The 21,993-nt window shown below is 43.3% G+C and overlaps 1 protein-coding gene across 3 annotated transcripts in view; it reads right to left on the reverse strand.

Annotated features, from left to right (window-relative positions):
* Positions 1-328: 328 nt before the first annotated feature.
* tmem260 (transmembrane protein 260) overlaps positions 329-21,993 on the reverse strand; it is a 31,346-nt gene continuing 9,681 nt past the window's right edge. For 2 of the 3 annotated variants that reach the window (XM_033044433.1, XM_033044435.1), the window contains 12 exons: positions 21,585-21,698; positions 21,102-21,281; positions 16,676-16,716; positions 15,184-15,270; positions 13,986-14,100; positions 10,790-10,962; positions 7,910-8,081; positions 5,444-5,592; positions 3,773-3,949; positions 2,053-2,106; positions 1,028-1,118; positions 329-872 (listed from right to left, as the gene is read on the reverse strand). In XM_033044433.1, the coding sequence (XP_032900324.1) occupies positions 555-872; positions 1,028-1,118; positions 2,053-2,106; positions 3,773-3,949; positions 5,444-5,592; positions 7,910-8,081; positions 10,790-10,962; positions 13,986-14,100; positions 15,184-15,270; positions 16,676-16,716; positions 21,102-21,281; positions 21,585-21,698 (1,671 nt within the window). In that variant the 3' untranslated portion in view covers positions 329-554. The remainder of the gene's footprint in view (positions 873-1,027; positions 1,119-2,052; positions 2,107-3,772; positions 3,950-5,443; positions 5,593-7,909; positions 8,082-10,789; positions 10,963-13,985; positions 14,101-15,183; positions 15,271-16,675; positions 16,717-21,101; positions 21,282-21,584; positions 21,699-21,993) is intronic. The other variant, XM_033044434.1, reaches the window with a different exon arrangement.

Here is a 21,993-nt window from a genome sequence, read left to right on the forward strand (position 1 = left end):
CTGTCAATCAAACCCCTCACCTGTATCCGTCTATACTTGCCAGACTTTGTGCCACTCGAAAGTCTCTTCAAGACCCCACCCCACTTCTATCAGCCTGAAAAAGGATCCTGACCCGAAACATCACCCGCCCATTTGTTCCACAGATGTTGCCTAACCCGCTGGGTTCCTCCAGCTTTTTTGTTTTGTTCAAGATTCCAACTTTTGCAATTTCCAAAACCTCAACTATCGGAAAATGGATCAAGAAAATCAGTTTCAATTAAACGCTCCCAGTGATCTATGAAATGAGATCAACATTGTTACTTGTTAACAAATGCAACTCAGACACCAATTAAAAAGTATAACTTAATGATTTATCATTTAAAATGAAGTACAGTATAAAACAATATGTACAATTTCACCCATCATCATCATCCTTTGTAATCAAAAAACACGACATTACATGGTCCACACAATTCTTAAACCAGAGAGACTTGTTAGCAAATGATCCTGTGATCTGATTAGCGAGACTCAAAACGATTACGATTGGTCAATAACTTCTGAGGTTGTTCATCTATTCAGTGAGGAAAGGCAGTGCTTCCAGTCAGTGGCTCATCACTGATATCAGATGCTTCCCTCGTCCTCTCCAGTTTTCTTACTCTTTCTTGCTCCCCCTTCAGGTGCCCAATGACCTGAACAATGGCATTTATTTGTGGGTCATCTGGTGCTTTGGCCACATAGAGCGAAAAATGTTTGATAGTTTCTGACAGAAGAAATCGTGGATCAACACCAGTTAAATCCTGTGGAGAGTTCCGCAACATCCTCTCACAGACTATTGCGTAGTTTTTATGCCAATTAACAGGATGTTTCTCTGAGGTGACCAACTCCTGATACATCTGAGAAAGCAAAATTTGAGGGTGAGGATTAGAATAAACACAACAATCTAATTTATAATCATTAGTCTGAAGAGCAGAGAATTCTTTGGATGGTAGTGACAGAGACTAAATTAATCTTTAGACAATGGTAGTGGGTGAGAGGTAATAGATCTCACCTGATAGACAAATGTATATAGTTGCAACTTTATTGATTCTGGCTGGGCTGGATTCTCTGCCAACTCAAATAAAAAGAATGGTGTTTTCATTCTGCAAAACCCCAAAATGAATTAGACAAATATTATCTGATAGAAAATCGTAATGTAAACACATTTTTGGCATTAAAAACATCTGACAATTACAGAAATTTATGTTTTTTTGTGTGGCATTTTATATTTACAGTCCTTTGAATGAGGTCTATTACTATTTTACCTCTGTCCTTGGAGTAAAAGCCCAGTTTATGGGACCTCTTTAACTGTTCTCTCAATATGTACTGCACTATTTCCAAGGCCAATATTCAAAGGAACCAAAAGTCCATGAACCCATTAATGTGCTCAAAAGAGAGCATGGCAAAATCTGCAGCAAAGTGTTGCTTTTTATTCTATCCCTTCAGATATAAAGGGTAACTGTCCAATCGCCTTCTTAAATGTGATTGAAGTTCAGGTGCAAATAAAAACTTTGGTGATATATATACACACCCTTGATTCTCTCTTTTTAACTCCCATTGTGGCTGGGTTGGATTATCTGCCAATTTAAATAGACAGTCATCTTCATTCAGGAAAACCCCAAGATGAATTTCACCAGTAAATAATACAAGCAACTTTACTGATCCAAAATGAATGGTTGGCACCCCATCTGTGAGATCAACTACTCGGGACCTCCTTCAAATTCGAGTACATATCTATTATTTCTAGTTGGATTTCTTCCTGCTGGACTATGCTATTTGAAAAATGCATGCGTATTGTTAAGCAATTGTATTAGTAACAAAATCATCATTCAGTTAAACTACTGGTTTAATGTCTCATTTTGGACCCTTTTAGCCACATTGATGGTTGCAATGAATATTCTAAAAGCATTCAGATTAGAAATGAGCGTCAGTAAAGGGGTGGGTGGAGAGGTAGAAGGCATTGAGAAAGATAGAAGAAGCTGTGGAGAGAGATGCCCATTACACCATTCGAGATCTGTGTGAGAGGTGGTGGATTACCTGGCTTGCCACATCTCTTCGTTTGCCACGGCTTCCCATGAAAATTGATCGTAGCTGTAAGACAGACGCGTCTGATGTCAGATCAGTAATGCACCTCTATCCCAGCCCCCCTTCCACCCATCCTGTTTCTCACTTGGCTATTGCTGAATACCAGCAACCTTAGGTGATGGGAATGGATATCCCATTCCCTCTCCGGGAGAGACCACTGGGATAAGAAAGGTAGCTCCTAGGCTCTGATATTTATAATATCAACATTAGTGTGGAATTTAGATCAACTTGGATTAATCTGGGGACACAAGGAACTGCAGATGCTGAAACCTTGAGCAAAACACAAAGTGCTGGAACAACTCAGCAGTCCAGGCAGCATTTGTGAAGGAAATGGATAGGTAATATTTTGAGTTGGGACTCTTCCTCAGCTGAAACGTCACCTGTCCACTCCCTCTCCATAGATACTGCCTGACCTGCTGAGTTACTCGAGCACTTTGTGGTAAGGATCAATTGTGAACATGCTATAAAATTGCTCAGCTATTGACACAAGCTAATACCTTATGCCTCAGGACAAATCTGGTTGAACTGAGATTTTTCTATAAAAAATGCTATAAAATCTGAACATCACCTGATGGGTAGAGAAGAAACAATCAAAATTATAACCCTTAATTTGTGAATTTGACAAAAATTATAGTGCTTTTGTGAAAAAGCTGGAATTGGGACTAAGTGGACTGCTTTTAAAGAGGTGACATGATCCAGTGGGGACAATTCTTTTGGTCACAGGAAAGGGAGACGCCATGACAATTTTAATCTAATATAACAGTTTTAGCCCTTGTGAGAAGTAAACGGAAAATGCTAGAAAACATTTAAAAACATAATTATGACCTGACACTAGACAAAAAATAGACAGAATTTCAGAAAACAAAACACCCCTGTAATTAACGAAAAGATGGGAAACTGCATGAAAAGTAGTATACGAAAAACAGCATTAGTACAAAAAAATAATCAAAAATCTGGAGTTGTGCGAAAAACAAAAATTCTACCTTTTCCCAGTCTAAATAAAAGCAAATGCTGTAGTCGGAGAAAGAAAGCAAAAAGGGCAGACAGGCAAGCACACAGGCACCTGATGTTGGCACCAGGGTGCACAGGTGGAGAGATGTAGGTGCCATAGGGCACAGGCTAGGAACCATTCTCTCTCCACAGATGTTGCTGCCTGAACTGTCCCTCATTTCCATCTTTCATCTTAGATCTCCAGCATTCTGCACTTTTTTCTTTGCATTTTGGTTACCATTCATCCTGCTTCCCTCCAACCTCAATTTAGAAAACAAGGGCAGGTGCATTTCAGCCACAGTCCTCTGACATCATGCTCCAAAGACACTTGTCTCCCAACCATGCAAACCATTAATATCTACCCTCCTGCCCGATTCAATAACATTGATAAGTCACGAACCCTGATTTATAATCTGACATTAGACACAAAATGCTGGAGTAACTCAGCGGGACAGGCAGAATCTCTGGAGGGAAGGAATGGGTGACGTTTCGGGTCGAGACCCTTCTTCAGACCTCTTGTAACCTGACAACCCAATTCTGGCTATTTGTACAACTCCATCGATCACTTGTCAGCGTAACACTTATGTCCACAACCGGCATGCCAGCAATTCTCCAGTCACAGCTCCCAGTGCCACGATGTCTACCCTCCTGCTTGGGCCTTACGTGAACTAATGACACCTACCTGCCGTATTCCTCTGTCCAGTTGTACAAGTACTTGGTGCGTTGGATCCAGGTTTCAGGGCTGAACTGAGTGGTGGACCGGACCAGCCTTTCACACATTCCCCAAGGCCACAGGGTGTAACTCTGTTTCCAACTGGAGTCTCCTTCATGCAGCCCAATACACACAAAGATCTCCTTACTGAAAGAAACATCAGTGAGTGGCAGTAATCCCAGTCTTCTGAACCTTCACAGCATCTTCATTTCAGAGCAAGAAAGCAATTCCCACCTGGAGCAGAGCCGTGTTGTATGGAGCTCTGCTCCTGCACCTTTCATCTGTGGGCCTCACTCAAATTACCTTTGTACTCCCAGTATGGGGGTGGGGTAGGGTTGCCAACTTTCTCACTCCCAAATAAGGGACAAAAGGTCAAAATAAGGGACAAATTCCCGAAGGCAATTCATTGACCGACTCGGCCGTGGCTAGGTGAATGATGAGTTGGCCCAGCGCTGGACTGCACACAAAGCCCAGCCGGCGGGCCAGCTGAGGAGTTTTGGCCCGCGCGCAAAGTCCGGCACCCCATCCAACTCATGAAACGATGATTGGCCATGAGAAGGAGGGGTGGTGGTTTCGGCGGTAAGTGAAGGTCCGGAGGTCGGACAACTGGCCGGTCTGCCGACCGATGGGCGAGGTGCTGCTTCTGTACTCCATGTGCTACGTCTGGACGTGTGAGGCAGGGCCAGACGCGGCGCTCTGACCCGACAGTCCACTCAACCCGAGTAGTAGCTGTCAAATACGGAACAAGGGGAGGTCCCGTATGGGACAAACCAATTTAGCCCAAAATACGGGATGTCCCGGCTAATACGGAACAGTTGGCAACCTTAAGGTGGGGATAGTGGAGAGGGGGGGGTATTAATGTCTGGGTTCATAGAGCTTATCATTTGCCATCCTAACTGCTTGCTGTGTCTATGTTTATTGTGTGTCTGATGAGGCAACACCGCAGGATTCCTCTGTACAATATCTGAGTTTCTCACCATTTATAATATATTCTTCTGACTGTTGATGGGTTCACATTTCCCCACACTGTACTTAATCTAACATTCTCTTAAGCAGTGTATATCCCTTTGCAGACTTTTTATGTGCTCCTCACAGTTCACTTTACAGCAACGAACCTGATCTTAATACTTTGTTTTTTCCACTAAATCACATACTGGCTTTATCTAGCACCAAACGTTATTCAAGTTATTCCCTTTATTACGTATCTGTACGCTGGGGATGGCTAGTTTGTAATCATGTGTTGTCTTTCCGCTGACTGGTTAGCACGCAACAAAGTTTTTTCACTGAACCTCGGTGTACATGACAATAAACTAAACCAAACTAAAGAATGGTTGCTGGTGTGGTACTAAGCACTCTGACCCCCCCCCACTCATAACCATGTACCCATATTTTGATCTTTACGCACCATCTATCCAGGGTAATAAGTTACCCCAACCCCACGATCCTGAATGAACGATATTCCAGCTACTCTAATATTCCATATGAAATACATATACTCGACAAATTTCAAACAGACCAAGTGAAGGGCAGAGAGCTTCCTGGAGAAAGAATGGGGGCTCTTTGAGTTGAGCATCCACGGATGGATGACGACACTAAACTGCTCAGGCTCACTGAGTACAGTGTTATTAATCAGTGACTCACTCTCTGTTCTCAATAAATAACTGGTGCAGGTTGAAAGTCACAATCCCAGCTGAACCCTCCATGTCAACAGGCTGCCAGCGATTTCCGGGGAAACGGACAATGGGTAAGTGTTTGGCCAATTTTGGCAAATACCAGTTGTAAGTCATCATCTGAAGAGAAATTAATAGCAAGTTATGTTCTTTACTGTCAACAAGCAAATAGAACTACATGAAACTAGAAAAGATCATTTATGCCATTGGGGCTACTTAGTGCAGTGAAGTTAAATGCAATTTTGTTATCAAAGAGCCCTCAGTGTATATGATAAATACATAGCAAGAACAGAATCTAACCCCAAGACCCCTGTCCATTAGAAACTTACCTCCTTTCCCCAGCTCTCATTCATCTTAGGACTCCTTTCCTTCTAAAAAGGCCCAATCTTCCTCGCACTTCAGTCTGCATGGGTTTGATGCTCTTTTTTCCTGCACCCTTCTCCAAGAAACAATTCTCCTCCTACCGCCCGTACCCAGCTTAGGGGTTCCCTCTCCAGTGTAGAATTCAGGCGCTTCAGATCACCCTCCATGTCTAGTTCTTCCACTGAATTTCACCATCAGGACAATAATCTTATCCCTTCCCTCTCCCATCTGGAAACACTTCCATATTTGAACCTTTCCTTCCCCTTCACCTCACACCCACAACCAGTCCCCTAGTTATCCCCATTTCTCATCCTTTCTCCACCCTCCCCCCCCCACGCCAACTCCACGCCAACACATCATATGTCAAAATTGCCCTTCCACATACAGTAAACTCCTTTAATCCAATATTATCAGGACTAATCCAGCCTAATAGACTTTACGTAGAAACAGGGAACTGCAGATGCTGGGTAACAAACACAAAAGACACAAAGTGCTGGAGTAATGAAAGGTCCTGACTCCATACTTCACCTTTCCATGTTCTCCAGACATGCTTACTTCAGCACTATGTTTAAAAAAAAAAAAAATTTATGAACTATGGGATGCTATTCTATTAATAGTTGATTTTTTTTTCTTCTTTAAATTTTACAGAGCAGAATGACAAATTTCTTAATGAACCCAAAATATAATAAGAAATATGAGTAACAGAACCAGGTGAGTTTAAAGTGCGTCAGGGAATCAGGGCGCTTGCGAGAGGTCGGCAAACATCACCTGAGGAATCATAGGTAATGAACTGTACCTTTGAATGCAACGTATAGGGTTGTTTCACTTGTTTCAGTCCTTTCTTTAACCTGACCCAATTGTGAACCTTTCAGATGGTGAGCCAAATAACAAACTACTGAGATTTTTGAATGGGCAGTAACGGATTATCAGAGTTTTACCGTATTCACTCTTTTGAAAATTCACTCTTGTCTTAGGGCAAATTCCCACTCCATTCCATCTACGTATAATGCAATAGGACAGGAAGAAACACCTTAATTTAGCCAAAACACCCCTTTTATCCGTGATTCCTTAATGTTAGGATGAAGAGATTGAAACACACAAACTAATTTGGTCTTGGGAAGATATTCTAGATGCATTGATGGTATCAGGAATTGGGCAGAGTTTGTAACAGAATGATTCTGCCAGCGTAAATACCAGAGTGTACTCAGTACTACAAGTGCAGTGCTGTGGCCACAGAGCTCTAAAGGGAAGATCCATTAAGCAGGAAGACGTGTAGAAATGATTTACCAGAATGTTCCCAGGACTTGATGAATGAGTTATAGGGAGATGTTGGGCAGGCTCGGATTTTATTCTTTGGAGCGTCGGGGAATGAGGTATGACATAGAGATGTATAAAATCATGAAGGGCATAGATAGGGTAAATGCACAGTCATTTCCCCCAGCGTTGTGGAATCAAGAACTAGCGGGCATAGGTTTAGAGTGAGAGTGGAAGGATTTGATTGGAACCTGATGGTCAATTCTTTCACTCAGAGAGTGATACATATATGGAGCAATCTGCCAGTGAAAGTGGTTATGGTCAGTTTGGGCAGCATGGGCGAGTTGGGTCGAAAGCCTGATTGCTCTATGAAGGTAACTACCTCACTACAGTTCACTCAAGGTGGCTCGTTGGTGCAGCTGGTGGAGTTGCTGTCTTACTGCTCCATGGATCCGGGTTTGATCCTGGCTTTGTGTGCTGTCGGTGTTTGTGCCATGATTACCTCAGTATTCTCTGGATGCTCCACATCCAATACATGTGCTGGTAGGGTAAATGCCCATTGTAAATTGCCCCTTAGTGTAGACTAATGGCAAGAATCAAAGGGGTTGATGGGCATACAGAAAAGATAGTAAACTGTAGGCAAGTGGAGGAGGAATGGGACTGGTAAGATTGCTCTTTTGGGAACTACCACGGAATATTAGGCCTGAATGGCCTCATCAGTATGAGATGGGTCATATGAGGATTCAATTCATGGTCCTGGATCCATGCCCCTCCCTCCCTTGGCTTTTTCTTGTGTCCCGGCAGACCTTGTCCTCGTTACCTCCTGATCCACCAGGCTGAGGTCAGGCCGATGCTTCTCACAGTAATGGAGGTACCGCAGAGAGTTTCCTGGGAGATCACCACGGAGCAGGATGATGGAGTCAGGGGGCATGCTGCCCAATACATTTCTGGCAAATTTGTCCACTACGTCATTGTTACTCTTGTCACAGATCCTGAATAAAATCAGATTGATGGAGAAAAAAAAAAGTTCATCATTTAAAACATTGAATAGAAAAAATAATTTCTGTACATCTCAAACTATCACAGCAAAGAGGATCAGGGCAGCAGAGTGATATCTAGCAAGTTAAATAAGATACTGCCCTTTCACATGAGAAAGCAGCATAGCAACAATCTTCTCCAAAAAGAGCCCCCCACAGCCTTGTTTAATAATAATCAGCCCCTTGTGTCTGTGTTAGGTGCTAATGATGAAGGACCCATGATTACCATTTTTGGACTCCACCTACGGTCTATCTCCTGTGAATTCCACAATGGCATCAACGGGAAGCAACTTCTCAACTCTCACCCCCAGCAGGGTATTCTGAGACCAATCACTGGGATACTGCTGCAGGACTACCTAGGTCCAATCAATCCCTGTGGATGTAGCCCAGACCATCGTGCAAACCAACCTCCCATTCGTAGACTTCATCTGCACCAAACTGCCTCGGCAAGGCCACCGGCATAATTTAGGACCAGTCTCACCCTGGACACTTAATCTTTTCCCCTCTCTCATCAGGCCAGATGTACAGAAGTTTGAAAATGTATACCTCCAGATTCAGGGACAATTTCTCCCCAGCTGTTATCAGGCAACGGAACTGTGCTCTCACCACTAGAGGGCAGTCCTAACCTTCCATCTACCTCATTGGAGACCTTTGAATTATCTTTAATTGGACCTTATCGGACTTTATCTTGCACTAAATGTTATACCTATATCCTGTATCTGTACACTGTGGATGACTTGTTTGTAATCATGTCTCCTGTCTTGTCTTTGTCCTGTCTTGTCTTTGCACCATTGTCTTTTCTTTGATTGGATAGCATGCAACAAAAAGCTTTTCACTGTACACAAGTACATGTGACAATAATAAACCAAACTAATACACTAAACTAAACACTGCTTCATACAGCATGACATAAACACCATTCTGGAATGCTGTTCTGTGGCAGCTGACACTTATGACAAACAAGTCATTTGGCAATCACCATCTTCAACGCAATGCCAACTTCTCCTTGAGCATTATCAATTTTGAATGTTTAGTCTTCCAGCAAGATCCTGAGACTGGGACCCAGCTGAACGAGATACGTCAATATTTTTGTTACTGGAATAAATCAGAGACTACATCGACTAATTCCAATCCTGACTCCCCAAAGCCTTTCCGCAAGTTACAAGGCTCAATTCAGAAGAGTGATGGAATGCTCTCCACTTGCCTGGATGGAAGCAGTGCCCATAACTCTCAAAATATTCAACACCATCACCATCAAAGAAACCTACTTGATTTGCACACCATCCAGTCTATATATTCTCTCCTCTGTCAGTGTTTATAGGTGTATCAGCTACAAAATGGATTTATGAATCTCTTTCATGCTTCAACTGAACTACTAAATCTGACCTCCGCTAGATAAAAGAACAAGGGCAGTCTGTGTACTGTAGCTCAAATTCCCCTGTTCTCCATGCTGCACATCATCCTGACTAGGAAGTATATTATTGTTACTTTATCATGGAATCAAAATCCTTCAATGCCATATCCAAACGCAATGTGCAGTCTATTCATCATCAGAACTTAAAGACAGGAGACTTTGAAGATATGAGAAGGGGAATTGGCTGGCAAATTATAATTAAAGGGTTGATGGTGGGGATGCAATTGCAAAGATTTAAAGACCGCATAGATGAACTCCAAAAATTGTTCCTCCCTCTCTGGCGAAAAATAAAAAGAGCCGCGAGGAGGATGCTACGAGGCTGCAAGATGACTTGGATAGATTGGGTGAGTGGGCAGATACATGGCAGATGCAGTACAATGTGGATAAATGTGAGGTTATCCATTTTAGTGGCAAGAACAGGAAGGCAGATTATTATTTGAATGGTGTCAGATTAGGAAAAGGGGAGGTGCAACGAGACCTGGGTGTGTTGTTATAATATTATCTATTAAATACTGTGTTTACAAACCTGTTGTGCTGCTGCAAATAAGAATTCTATTGTTCTGTTTCCTACATGACAATAAAACACTCTTGACAATCACCTAGGAACCAATGTGTACACAACCACAACCCAGGTAACATCATGAGGATAATGTCCATGCTATTTGTTCAGGAGCCAATACTCAAGACAACCCAAATATTAGTTTAGAGATACAGCGCGGAAACCCATCGGGTCCGCGCCGGAAAGCGATCCCCACACATCCTATACACACCAGGGACAATTTTTACATTTACCAAGCCAAGTGACCTACAAACCTGTACGTCTTTGGAGTGTGGGAGGAAACCGAAGACCTCTGAGAAAACCCACGCAGGTCACGGTGAGAACGTACAAACTGCGTACAGATGGCAACCGTAGTCGGGATCGAAGCCGAGTCTCCGGCGCTGCAAGCACTGTAAGGCAGCAACTCTATTGTTGCGCCACTGTGCCACCCTTAAAAAGGCTTCTTAAAATTAATGGAAGGCTGTTTGTATCTACCCAAGAAGGCAGAGAGGCTTACTCTAATATCTCCAACAGAAAATAGCAGCAATGATAATGTGAAAATTCCTCAGCCTTCCCGATATAATTTCCTGAATTCACCAAAGTGGATGTTAACCCCAGAGTCTTTGACTCAGAGAGCAGTGACCATGATTTCACTCAGCCTAGCTAACACACAAGCAACTACTGCACGTTCATCTGCAAAGCAATGCTTACCTGTAGTTGCATTGGAGTTGGTAAGCAGTGAGGAGGATAGCAGGGAGCCACTCTGCCCAGCGCCACAGTGAGTGATTGCCCATTATTCTCTGCAGCACAGAAGAGACTGAAGCTAGACCACAGCCTGCCAGAACACAAACCACCAAATTACTCTGTAACCAGAATCTTTCAACCTGTAGAAAGAAAATGAACACTGTCTTAGTCATACATCTGATTGGGACATCAGGACCCACAGCCCACCACATCCCTGCCAACCATCAAATTCCAAACTACACTTGTCCTAGCTTGTCTCTTGCATCCCACCACCAACTCCTACCCCCATCCCATTCCCTGCCATCCAGCTACAGCAGGGCCATTTTACAGGGGCAACCCCCCACATCTTTGGAATATGATGGGAAACCCATGCAGTCACAGGGAGAGAAGGTGCAACTTCCACATGGACAGCACCAGCGGTCAGGTGCTTCACCATCTCTGGTGCTGTGAGGCAACAGAACTCAGCACCATGCCACAAGGCTGCCGCAAACTATGCTTTGGAATGTGCTAGAATATTTGAAGCAATTCATCTGGGTGTTATATGGAACATTAACAGTCACAGACAGCTGTGCTTTTGATAATAAAGGATTAATAAGAGGTTAAGAGTGAAAATACCAGCTGTGGAAAGTTAGCAGATGTGTATCACATATTCACAAACGGCCTAAAGCCAACTATATTTGGTCTGTTTGGACCCCCCTGATCTGGAGAGAAGGTGATACTTTCTCTCTGTGTGAATGACATAAGAAAGAAAATAAAAGTAAGTGTAGTCTCAGAAACTGAGACGGGAGAGACACGAGTCTTGCACCTCATTTTTAGCTTTTGTTTTTTTCCACCTTTCCTTCTCTATAATTTCAAATATGTCCTAGAGTCACAAAGATTTACACCGCAGAATCCGATCCTTTGTTCCACTGAGTCCACACTGATCGCCAAACACATATTTACACTCATCCTACATTAATCTCATTCCTTTCTCCCTATGTTCTCATCAACTGTTCCCAGATTCCACACTCATCTACATGTCAGGGGAGTTTACAGTGGCCAATGAACGTACCAATCTACAGATTTTTGCACAAAGGGTGGTGGGTATATGTAACGAGCTGCGAGAGGAAGTAGTTGAGGCAGGGTCTATTGCAACGTTTTACAGACAGGTACATGGATAGGGCAGGTTTGAAGGGATATTGGCCAAACGCAGGCAGGTGGGACTCGTGTAGCTGGGACATGTTGGCCAGTGTGGGCAAGTTGGGCTGAAGCGCCATACGACTTCCATTTACCATCAGGAAGGCCTCTGATTCTCTTGAACAGAGACCTATTCAGTGCAGAATGTGTGTTAGAGTACAATGTTATAGTTACAGAGAAAATGCAGATGAAAGCAATGAGAGGTTGTAGGTTTACACTATTTTTCAGTAGCCTTGACTTTCCCTTTCTCTGTTCTACAACCTCATTATAGTCTTTGCAGTCTCTCCCACTGACTGACCGCCTGACCTCACTGGTGTAATATGTCATCCAGTAGCTAACTCAATCTCTGAAATGTAACTAACAATATATATGAACAATATAGTTCAATATCCTTCTCCCCACAGCAGATAGGAATTTAATAGGAATAAAGAATGCTGAAAAAGACAGAGAGTGCTCGAGTGACTCAGTGGGGCAGGCAACATCTGAAGAACAGAGATAAATGACATGTTAGGTCAATACCCTAATTCAGACTGATCAAGAATGCTGAGCCTATTACCTGATGCCCAAGCTACATCTATGGGTGTTTCTACAGTACTCGAGGGTGAGAGCATCGAGAAATGCATTCTGTTTTAGTCACCAAGATACAAGATAATCCAATTCCTAAGGGTGATAACTGACCTTCTGTCTCAGTCTGAACTATGAGACCTCCTCAACATACTGAAGTTATCCCCGATGTAAGCCAAGAGTGAAAGAAAGGGAAACAGATTCAAAGCAGCAAACGATATGTTCAAGAGTGACGAGAGTCAGGAGTGTTTAATTGTCACATGCACCGGGGAACGGAATAATTGAATTCTTACTGCAGCTTTACAGTCACATTAATGCAACAACACAACACGTAAACAAACAATAACAAAAGAAATATAAAAAAACATCAGTAATGCTTGGTGACAATACCATAAATGGTTTATGGTTTAATGATTTAGGTGTCATTCCTAACTGTCACTGTATGTCATGTTGTCACTTGTGGGCGGAGCAGCAAGGCAAATTCCTTGTATGTGAATACTTGGCCAATAAACCTATTCAATCATTCATTCATAATAGTGCAAGTAGTACAGGTTGATCTCAGGAAATCATTCACAGCGAGTATTAAATATAAAAACTAAGCAGCAGCTGGATGTGCAGTGGGATGATCACAAGGACCTGTGGAGAGTGCTGATCTTTCTAATTACTGTGCTTTTGCACAGCTGACAGCAGCAAGTCTTCATCCAAGTTTCAAGTGAAACACATGACTCTCGATTGAGCAACCTGCTCTATGGCAATGTTATGCAGCACAAGCACGTCCAGATCATTAGATCGGTCACCGAGTCCATTCTGGACCTATATTCAAGATGACACGAAAGGGTAAATATGCAACTTGCTTCTTACAATTGAGGATGTGGTCATTTGGCCCATCAGGTCCATTTGGACACCCAGCACAGCAATCCCAACAATCCCATTCCCCCGCTTTTCCCTCTGCATCTCTCACCAACTTGTCCCCGATTCATTTCTAGCACTTTACCTCTATGAGGGGTAATCTACTAAAACCAATTAACCTCCCAGAATGGGAAGAAACCGGAGATCCATGGGGTCACAAGGAGAACTGTAAACCCCACAGACAGAACCAGAGGTCAGGAAGGTGGAACACAGAAGCTCATTAGCGACAATAACTGCTGCACCATCATGCCATTCCTGTTTTCATGGATGCCAATGGCCAAGTGATCCTGTACTTGTGTATTTATTATTTATCCAGGCTCATACCCGGAAATATCCGGTCATCAGATCGAGCGGTTGACACGTCCAATAAAGTGGAACCAAATTGCTTGCATGTTTTGCTTGCACAAAACAAAATGTACATCAATGGGAATTAGAACACATTGCAAAGTGAATCACACAGTAAACATTGTTCATCATGTGGTCAAATAAGCTGAATGAATCACTGGATACTTACCACGCCAACAAAGAGAGGTTTGGTAATGTCCAGGTTAGCTCTCCAGGAGAAGAACAGGGAGTAAGAGCAGAGCATCACAGTGAAAAGCCACAAGACTGAGGATTGAGAGGAGCTCCTGTAAACAGAGTAATTAGAACCCTCAACAAATCCATCCGTTCCATCACAATTATAAACCACCAGACATTTACATTTCCCAGGCTGGGTGATGAAAAAATGACTTAGACACTCCCAATCAAGGAAGGGCCAGACAAAGGAGCAGGAACTACCCATTTCCCTTAGCAAAGAGGACATTAACTCAGGGTTGCTAATCTGTGAATCGGTAGAAGTATTAGAGTGTTGAGACCTTTTTCTTTCCATTATGAATAGCAAGGGCTGGTGGTGGCAGCAGAAACTCACCACATTCTATGTATTTCCTAACAAACCAAAAACCAAGCCCTGGTAAGTGATATTAACCCACAGACCATCTTCAGTTGGCGTGGATGCAATGGGCAGAACACCCAACTTCTGTGGCATGCACCTTCTGCAGGATCACGGTGGATCTGATGAAACACACTAAATGTTTATGGGTTTAACAGCATGGATGCGGAGTGAGTGCGTCCTCTGGCTGAGCTGTTCTGAACGAGGGGTCACGGTCTCAGAATAATATATCAGCCATTCAGGCCTGAAACCTAAACCAACTTCTTTCATCCAAAGAACAATGAATCATTTAAACTCTCAGCCTACGAAGACTGGAGGCCCGGTTGCTGAGTGTGTTTAAGCCAGAGATTAGAACACAGTACAGCACAGGAACAGACTCTTCTGCCCACAATGTCTGTGCCAAACATGACGCCAATACCAAGATGGAGTTCAGTTATTAAAGGAAAGTAGGTTTGTGCAGGGAAATGGTGCTGAGGGAACTTTGTGTTTGCAGAATATACTCTTCTCAATGTGCAATGTCTAAAACTGTTCACAGTATTCTGGCTTTATATTGCTGTAGTTTCATTTCAACCAGGTGGATCTCATCCTCCATAAATAAAGACCAGCATTCGGTGGGCACTTTCATTATTTCCTGGACCCTATTATGACACATTAACAATCTACATGCACAAATCTCAGGGAAGCTGAGGAATCGCAAGTGCCTGTAATGCTGAGGGACAGGGATACAGAGTACGTTAACCACACAGAGACCTTGTGCTGCGTTGGGAACTGTAGCTTATACCTCTTTAGGCCCTGCAGTGGGATGGCCACAAGTGCCAAGGCTGCCCCGATTGCTGTCAGTTCAGTCTTTATGTGCATCATCTGATAACTGCAGAGAACAGGAAAGTATAGATGTTAGCTTTGTAACAGTCCAGCTCGCTGTCATTCCTTTTCTCTCCTCCTCCTCCTCAATTGTTATGCTAAGTATTGAAACGTGCAGGCTACCCTGACATGTCACCACATTAAATTCATATAGTCTTTAACATAAAAACATCAAGCATTCAAATTGTAAAATTCTAGTTAATAGCCAAAGTATACAAAATGGCAGGTGAACTTACCAATCATTGCACCCTTATAGCCTCCACTTAAACACAACATAGAAAGTCATGGAGGGATGCAGCATAAAAACATGCCTTTTGGCACACCACGTCTGCACTGACCATCTACCATGCACTTGCACTAATCCCACACTTACACCATTTTTTTTAATTCTTCCAACATTCCCATCAACGCCCCCCAGATTTTACCTACATACAAGGGTTAATTTACAATAATCAGTTAACTTATTAACCACACGTCTTTAAGGAAACTGAACCTCGGGGAGGGAACCATCAGCTCATAGGGAGAACATGCAAACGGAGAGCACCCAAGATCAGTTACAGCTCTACTAGCTGCATCCCCTGTGCCACCCACCCACATTTTGAAACCATGTTCTGTTTTTATTCTAAAGGACAGAAAATCAATTGTTACTTTCAGTGGGTGTTGTTACCAAGATGCCAGAGGGTGTTGATACTTTGCTCGTGCTCTTCATGGGCAGTATTAGTCCATTCTATCCAATGATCTGAGTGGCTATTGTTATTGGTTTATTATTGCCATTTGTACTGAGACACAGAGACAAAGGGTTGTTTTGGGTACTATCTGACAGATCAAACCATACAAAGTGCAATCATTCCAAATGATTAAAACAGGTTGTGCAAATGCAAAAAATAAAGTGTGCAGAATATAGTGTTACAGTTACAGAGAAACTGGCTTCTAATCTCATTTAAACTCCATCTACGGGCATTGGTATGGGCAAGGTTACACCGTACAACAGGGTAATATTGACCAATGTGAGCTTGAAATTGGAATGTTATTATCCTTTCCAATTCCATTCTCTCAATGATCAATATTACTCTGTCCACTGTTCCATGTAATTCAATGTTTCCAGCAGGGGCTGTAACACTACCCATACCAATTCCCACCGGCACAGTTTAAATGAGATTAGACGACAGTTTGAGTTTGCCATTTCACATACTAATGTAAAAATCTCCAGCACTTGTATAATGCACAAAAACTCCAGTTAACATCAGATATTTTGTAAGCTAACTTCAGGATTATACAATGCACAAATTAAATGGATTTTAAAATTTGACTATTCTGATCTGAACCATGCGGCATGTGTGGGTTACCAAGGATACGGGGGACGCAAACTAAGCAGATCACACAAGCGCCGGCCAGCAACACCCACCACTCACCTCCAGACATGCAGCAGTCCTGAACCCACCTCAGATTTGGCCTAGAAACAAATTATTAAGTCCCATCAGGAAACATTTTGAGTAATCTTTCCGATTAAAAAAAAAAAAACCCCCCATCTCTGTAGATTCCCCAAAAGCAAGAAATCCGTTGATCAACTATGGGGTCTCCAGAAAATACCCACAATGTGCGGCACCAACTGAGACCGCAGGTAAAAGGCAAGAGGACAGAAAGGGAACGGGTGGCCAATAGCCAGCAAAGCAGTAGGCAGGTAGTGCAGGAGTCCCCTGCGGTCATCTCCCTCCTAAACAGGTATACCATTTTGGATACTGTTGAGGGAGATGGCTCATCAGGGGAATGCAGCAGCAGCCAAGTTCATGGCACCATGGGTGGCTCTGCGGCACATGAGGGGGGGAAAAAGAGTGGAAGGGCAATAGTAATACGGGATTCAATTGTCAGGGGAATAGGCAGGCGTTTCTGCGGCCGCAAACGAGACTCCAGGATGGTATGTTGCCTCCCTGGTGCAAGGGTCAGTGATGTCACTGAATGGCTGCAGAACATTCTGGAGGGGGAGGGTGAACAGCCAGTTGTCGTGGTGCATATTGGCACCAACGATATAGGTTAAAAAAAGGATGAGGTCCTACAAGATGAATTTAGGGAGCTAGGAGATAAACTTAAAAGTAGGACCTCAAAGGTAATAATCTCTGGATTACTACCAGTACCACGGGCCAGTCAGAGTAGAAATAGGAGGATATTGCAGATGAATACGTGGCTTGAAAAATGGTGCAAGGGGGAAGGATTCAAATTTTTAGGGCATCGGTTCTGGGGGACGTGGGACCAGTACAAACAGGACGGTCTGCACCTGGGCTGGAATGGAACCAATGTCCTTGGGGGAGTGTTTGCTAGTGCTGTCGGGGAGGATTTAAACTAATGTGGCAGGGGGATGGGTACAAGAGCAGAGAGGCAGGGGGGTGTAAAATGAGGGTAGAAGCAATAGGTAGCAAGGTGAAAAGTAAAAGTGGCAGGCAGACAAAACCAGGGCAAAAATCAAAAAGGGCCACTTTTCAACATAATTGTATAAGGGGTAAGAGCGTTGTAAAAACAAGCCTGAAGGCTTTGTGTCTCAATGCAAGGAGTATTCGTAATAAGGTGGATGAGTTGAACGTGCAGATAGCCATTAATGATTATGATATAGTTGGGATCACGGAGACATGGCTCCAGGGTGACCAAGGCTGGGAGCTGAACATCCAGGGATATTCAATATTCAGGAGGGATAGAGAGAAAGGAAAAGGAGGTGGGGTAGCATTGCTGGTTAGAGAGGAGATTAACACAATGGAAAGGAAGGACATTAGTTTGGAGGATGTGGAATCGGTATGGGTAGAGCTGCGAAACACTAAGGGGCAGAAAACGCTGGTGGGTGTTGTGTACAGGCCACCTAACAGTAGTAGTGAAGTTGGAGATGGTATCAAACAGGAAATTAGAAATGCGTGCGACAAAGGCAAAACAGTTATAATGGGTGACTTCAATCTACATATAGATTGGGTGAGTCAAATTGGCAGGGGTGCTGAGGAAGAGGATTTCTTGGAATGTATGCGGGATAGTTATCTAAATCAACATGTAGAGGAACCAACGAGAGAGCAGGCTATTTTAGACTGGGTATTGAGTAATGAGGAAGGGTTAGTTAGCAGTCTTGTTGTACGTGCCCCCTTGGGCAAGAGTGACCATAATATGGTTGAGTTCTTCATTAGGATGGTGAGTGACATTGTTAATTCAGAAACAATGGTTCTGAACTTAAAGAAAGGTAACTTTGAGACGTGAATTGGCCAAGATTGACTGGCAATTAATTCTAAAAGTGTTGACGGTGGATATGCAATGGAAGACATTTAAAGACTGCATGGATGAACTACAAAAATTGTTCATCCCAGTTTGGCAAAAGAATAAATCAGGGAAGGTAGTGCATCCGTGGATAACAAGGGAAATCAGGGATAGTATCAAAGCGAAGGATGATGTGTACAAATTAGCCAGAAAAAGCAGCATACCAGAGGACTGGGAGAAATTCAGAGACCAGCAGAGGAGGACAAAGGGCTTAATTAGGAAAGGAAAAATAGATTATGAAAGAAAACTGGCAGGGAACATAAAAACTGACTGCAAATGTTTTAATAGATATGTGAAAAGAAAGAGATTAGTTAAAACAAATGTAGGTCCCTTGCAGTCAGAAACAGGTGAGTTGATCATGGGGAACAAGGATATGGCGGACCAATTGAATAACTACTTTGGTTCCGTCTTCACTAAGGAAGACATAAATAATCTGCCGGAAATAGCAGGGGACCGCGGGTCAAAGGAGTTGGAGGAATTGAGTGAAATCCAGGTTAGTCGGGAAGTGGTGTTGGGTAAATTGAATGGATTAAAGGCCGATAAATCCCCAGGGCCAGATCGGCTGCATCCCAGAGTACTTAAGGAAGTAGCTCCAGAAATAGTGGATGCATTAGTAATAATCTTTCAAAACTCTTTAGATTCTGGAGTAGTTCCTGAGGATTGGCGGGTAGCAAACGTAACCCCACTTTTTAAGAAGGGAGGGAGAGAGAAAACGGGGAATTACAGACCAGTTAGTCTAACATCGGTAGTGGGGAAACTGCTAGAGTCAGTTATTAAAGATGGGATAGCAGCACATTTGGAAAGTGGTGAAATCATTGGACAAAGTCAGCATAGATTTACGAAAGGTAAATCATGTCTGACGAATCTTATAGAATTTTTCGAGGATGTAACTAGTAGCGTGGATAGGGGAGAACCAGTGGATGTGGTGTATCTAAACTTCCAGAAGGCTTTCGACAAGGTCCCACATAAGAGATTAGTATACAAACCTAAAGCACACGGCATTGGGGGTTCAGTATTGATGTGGATAGAGAACTGGCTGGCAAACAGGAAGCAAAGAGTAGGAGTAAACGGGTCCTTTTCACAATGGCAGGCAGTGACTAGTGGGGTACTGCAAGGCTCAGTGCTGGGACCCAAGCTATTTACAATATATATTAATGATCTGGATGAGGGAATTGAAGGCAATATCTCCAAGTTTGCGGATGACACTAAGCTGGGGGGCAGTGTTAGCTGTGAGGAGGATGCTAGGAGACTGCAAGGTGACTTGGATAGGCTGGGTGAGTGGGCAAATGTTTGGCAGTATAATGTGGATAAATGTGAGGTTATCCATTTTGGTGGCAAAAACAGGAAAGCAGACTATTATCTAAATGGTGGCCGACTAGGAAAAGGGGAGATGCAGCGAGACCTGGGTGTCATGGTACACCAGTCATTGAAAGTGGGCATGCAGGTGCAGCAGGCAGTGAAGAAAGCGAATGGTATGTTAGCTTTCATAGCAAAAGGATTTGAGTATAGGAGCAGGGAGGTTCTACTGCAGTTGTACAGGGTCTTGGTGAGACCACACCTGGAGTATTGCGTACAGTTTTGGTCTCCAAATCTGAGGAAGGACATTATTGCCATAGAGGGAGTGCAGAGAAGGTTCACCAGACTGATTCCTGGGATGTCAGGACTGTCTTATGAAGAAAGACTGGATAGACTTGGTTTATACTCTCTAGAATTTAGGAGATTGAGAGGGGATCTTATAGAAACTTACAAAATTCTTAAGGGGTTGGACAGGCTAGATGCAGGAAGATTGTTCCCGATGTTGGGGAAGTCCAGGACAAGGGGTCACAGCTTAAGGATAAGGGGGAAATCCTTTAAAACCGAGATGAGAAAAACTTTTTTCACACAGAGAGTGGTGAATCTCTGGAACTCTCTGCCACAGAGGGTAGTTGAGGCCAGTTCATTGGCTATATTTAAGAGAGAGTTAGAAGTGGCCCTTGTGGCTAAGGGGATCAGAGGGTATGGAGAGAAGGCAGGTACGGGATACTGAGTTGGATGATCAGCCATGATCATATTGAATGGCGGTGCAGGCTCGAAGGGCCGAATGGCCTACTCCTGCACCTAATTTCTATGTTTCTATGTTTCTATGAGACGTTGATACATACAGACAACGGAAGTCGGGAATGGTAGTTTGAGGCGGCAAGCAGCGGTGCAGAGCTGTGCACTGAAGCAGTAAAATGGGCAAACACACTGGCATTATTTATACAATGAATCAGATCAGAAAATTGAGTTATAGAGATAATAAACAAAGGCATGAAGGAAATGATGTACTACAATCTGTTTGTAGACTGGCAGGATGGAGGAAATTAGAAAACAATGGCATGTTGTCATAGATTAGCAACAATAAGCAAGATTTACCTTCACCCATACAAGGGGAGATTGCCTATTTATTTTCTTATGTTTCTAACACTTGACAAATCCACCTGGAGCCATACTGTTCTCATCTTTACAAGTTTGAGTTTACATTGCCACAGCTCCCAAAGCCCAGAGACAAACTTAACGGATCTCAGACTTTACCAGATTGAATGTGCCGTACTCCTCCCGCAGCAGGTGGGTGCTGAAGCCTCTCAGGGTGGTTTGGTCTCCCCAGCTCCACCGTGCTTGGTTGAGGCTGGATGAGATGGGCAGATACAGGTAAGGCAGCAAACCAGCTCCAAAACTCAGACCCAACCACCAGATGGCCCGGACAGACAACTCCTGAAATTAAGGGAAAATAGGAGAAACCTTGGTTTGAGTCATTCCACAGTCAGGCTAACACAGCACTCAAAGAAGGATATGTTGGGGGGGGGGGGGGGGAGATAGGGGGAGAGGGGGAGAACAAAACAGAAAAGCAAGCTGGAATCTGGGGTTGTGAAGGAGGGAGTGGAAGAGGAACCGAGTGAAATGAAAAATCCCATGGAAGGAGAATGATGGAAAGAAATAAAGTTGGGCATGAAGAACATGCCAGAGAGACAGAATATATTTTAGGGCTTTTGCAAGTTTCTCTGGGTGGCATTTTACCTTTTCTCTGTGTAATCGAAGCAAAATCCATGGAACAATATACATCACATAGAGAATAACCGTATGCTGATTGCAGAGACTCAGGCCACAACAGAATGCACCCTGTAGAGAAAGCTGAAAACAGAAACGAGTGTTTATAGAAATGAATGACTGTTACGTTGCTTAACCAAACCCCAACCAAAGGCTCTCCCCGTGACAAGGATGTGACAGGTGTCGATCATGCATGAAGCTTCAGGTACACGTACAGGTGGTCAAATCTCCCAATGGACAATTTGGAGACAATAACGAGACTGAACTTCTAGCAAATCTGATCTTAATATTTTACTGTGCAGCTGTGCACTGTGAATAATAATAGTCAGGAGAGATATTGCTGCTTTTATCATTCACAAAGTTCTACAGCAGAAAAAGG

Source organism: Amblyraja radiata, chromosome 26 (assembly GCF_010909765.2).
Source record: "Amblyraja radiata isolate CabotCenter1 chromosome 26, sAmbRad1.1.pri, whole genome shotgun sequence".
NCBI classification, from domain to species: domain Eukaryota; kingdom Metazoa; phylum Chordata; class Chondrichthyes; order Rajiformes; family Rajidae; genus Amblyraja; species Amblyraja radiata.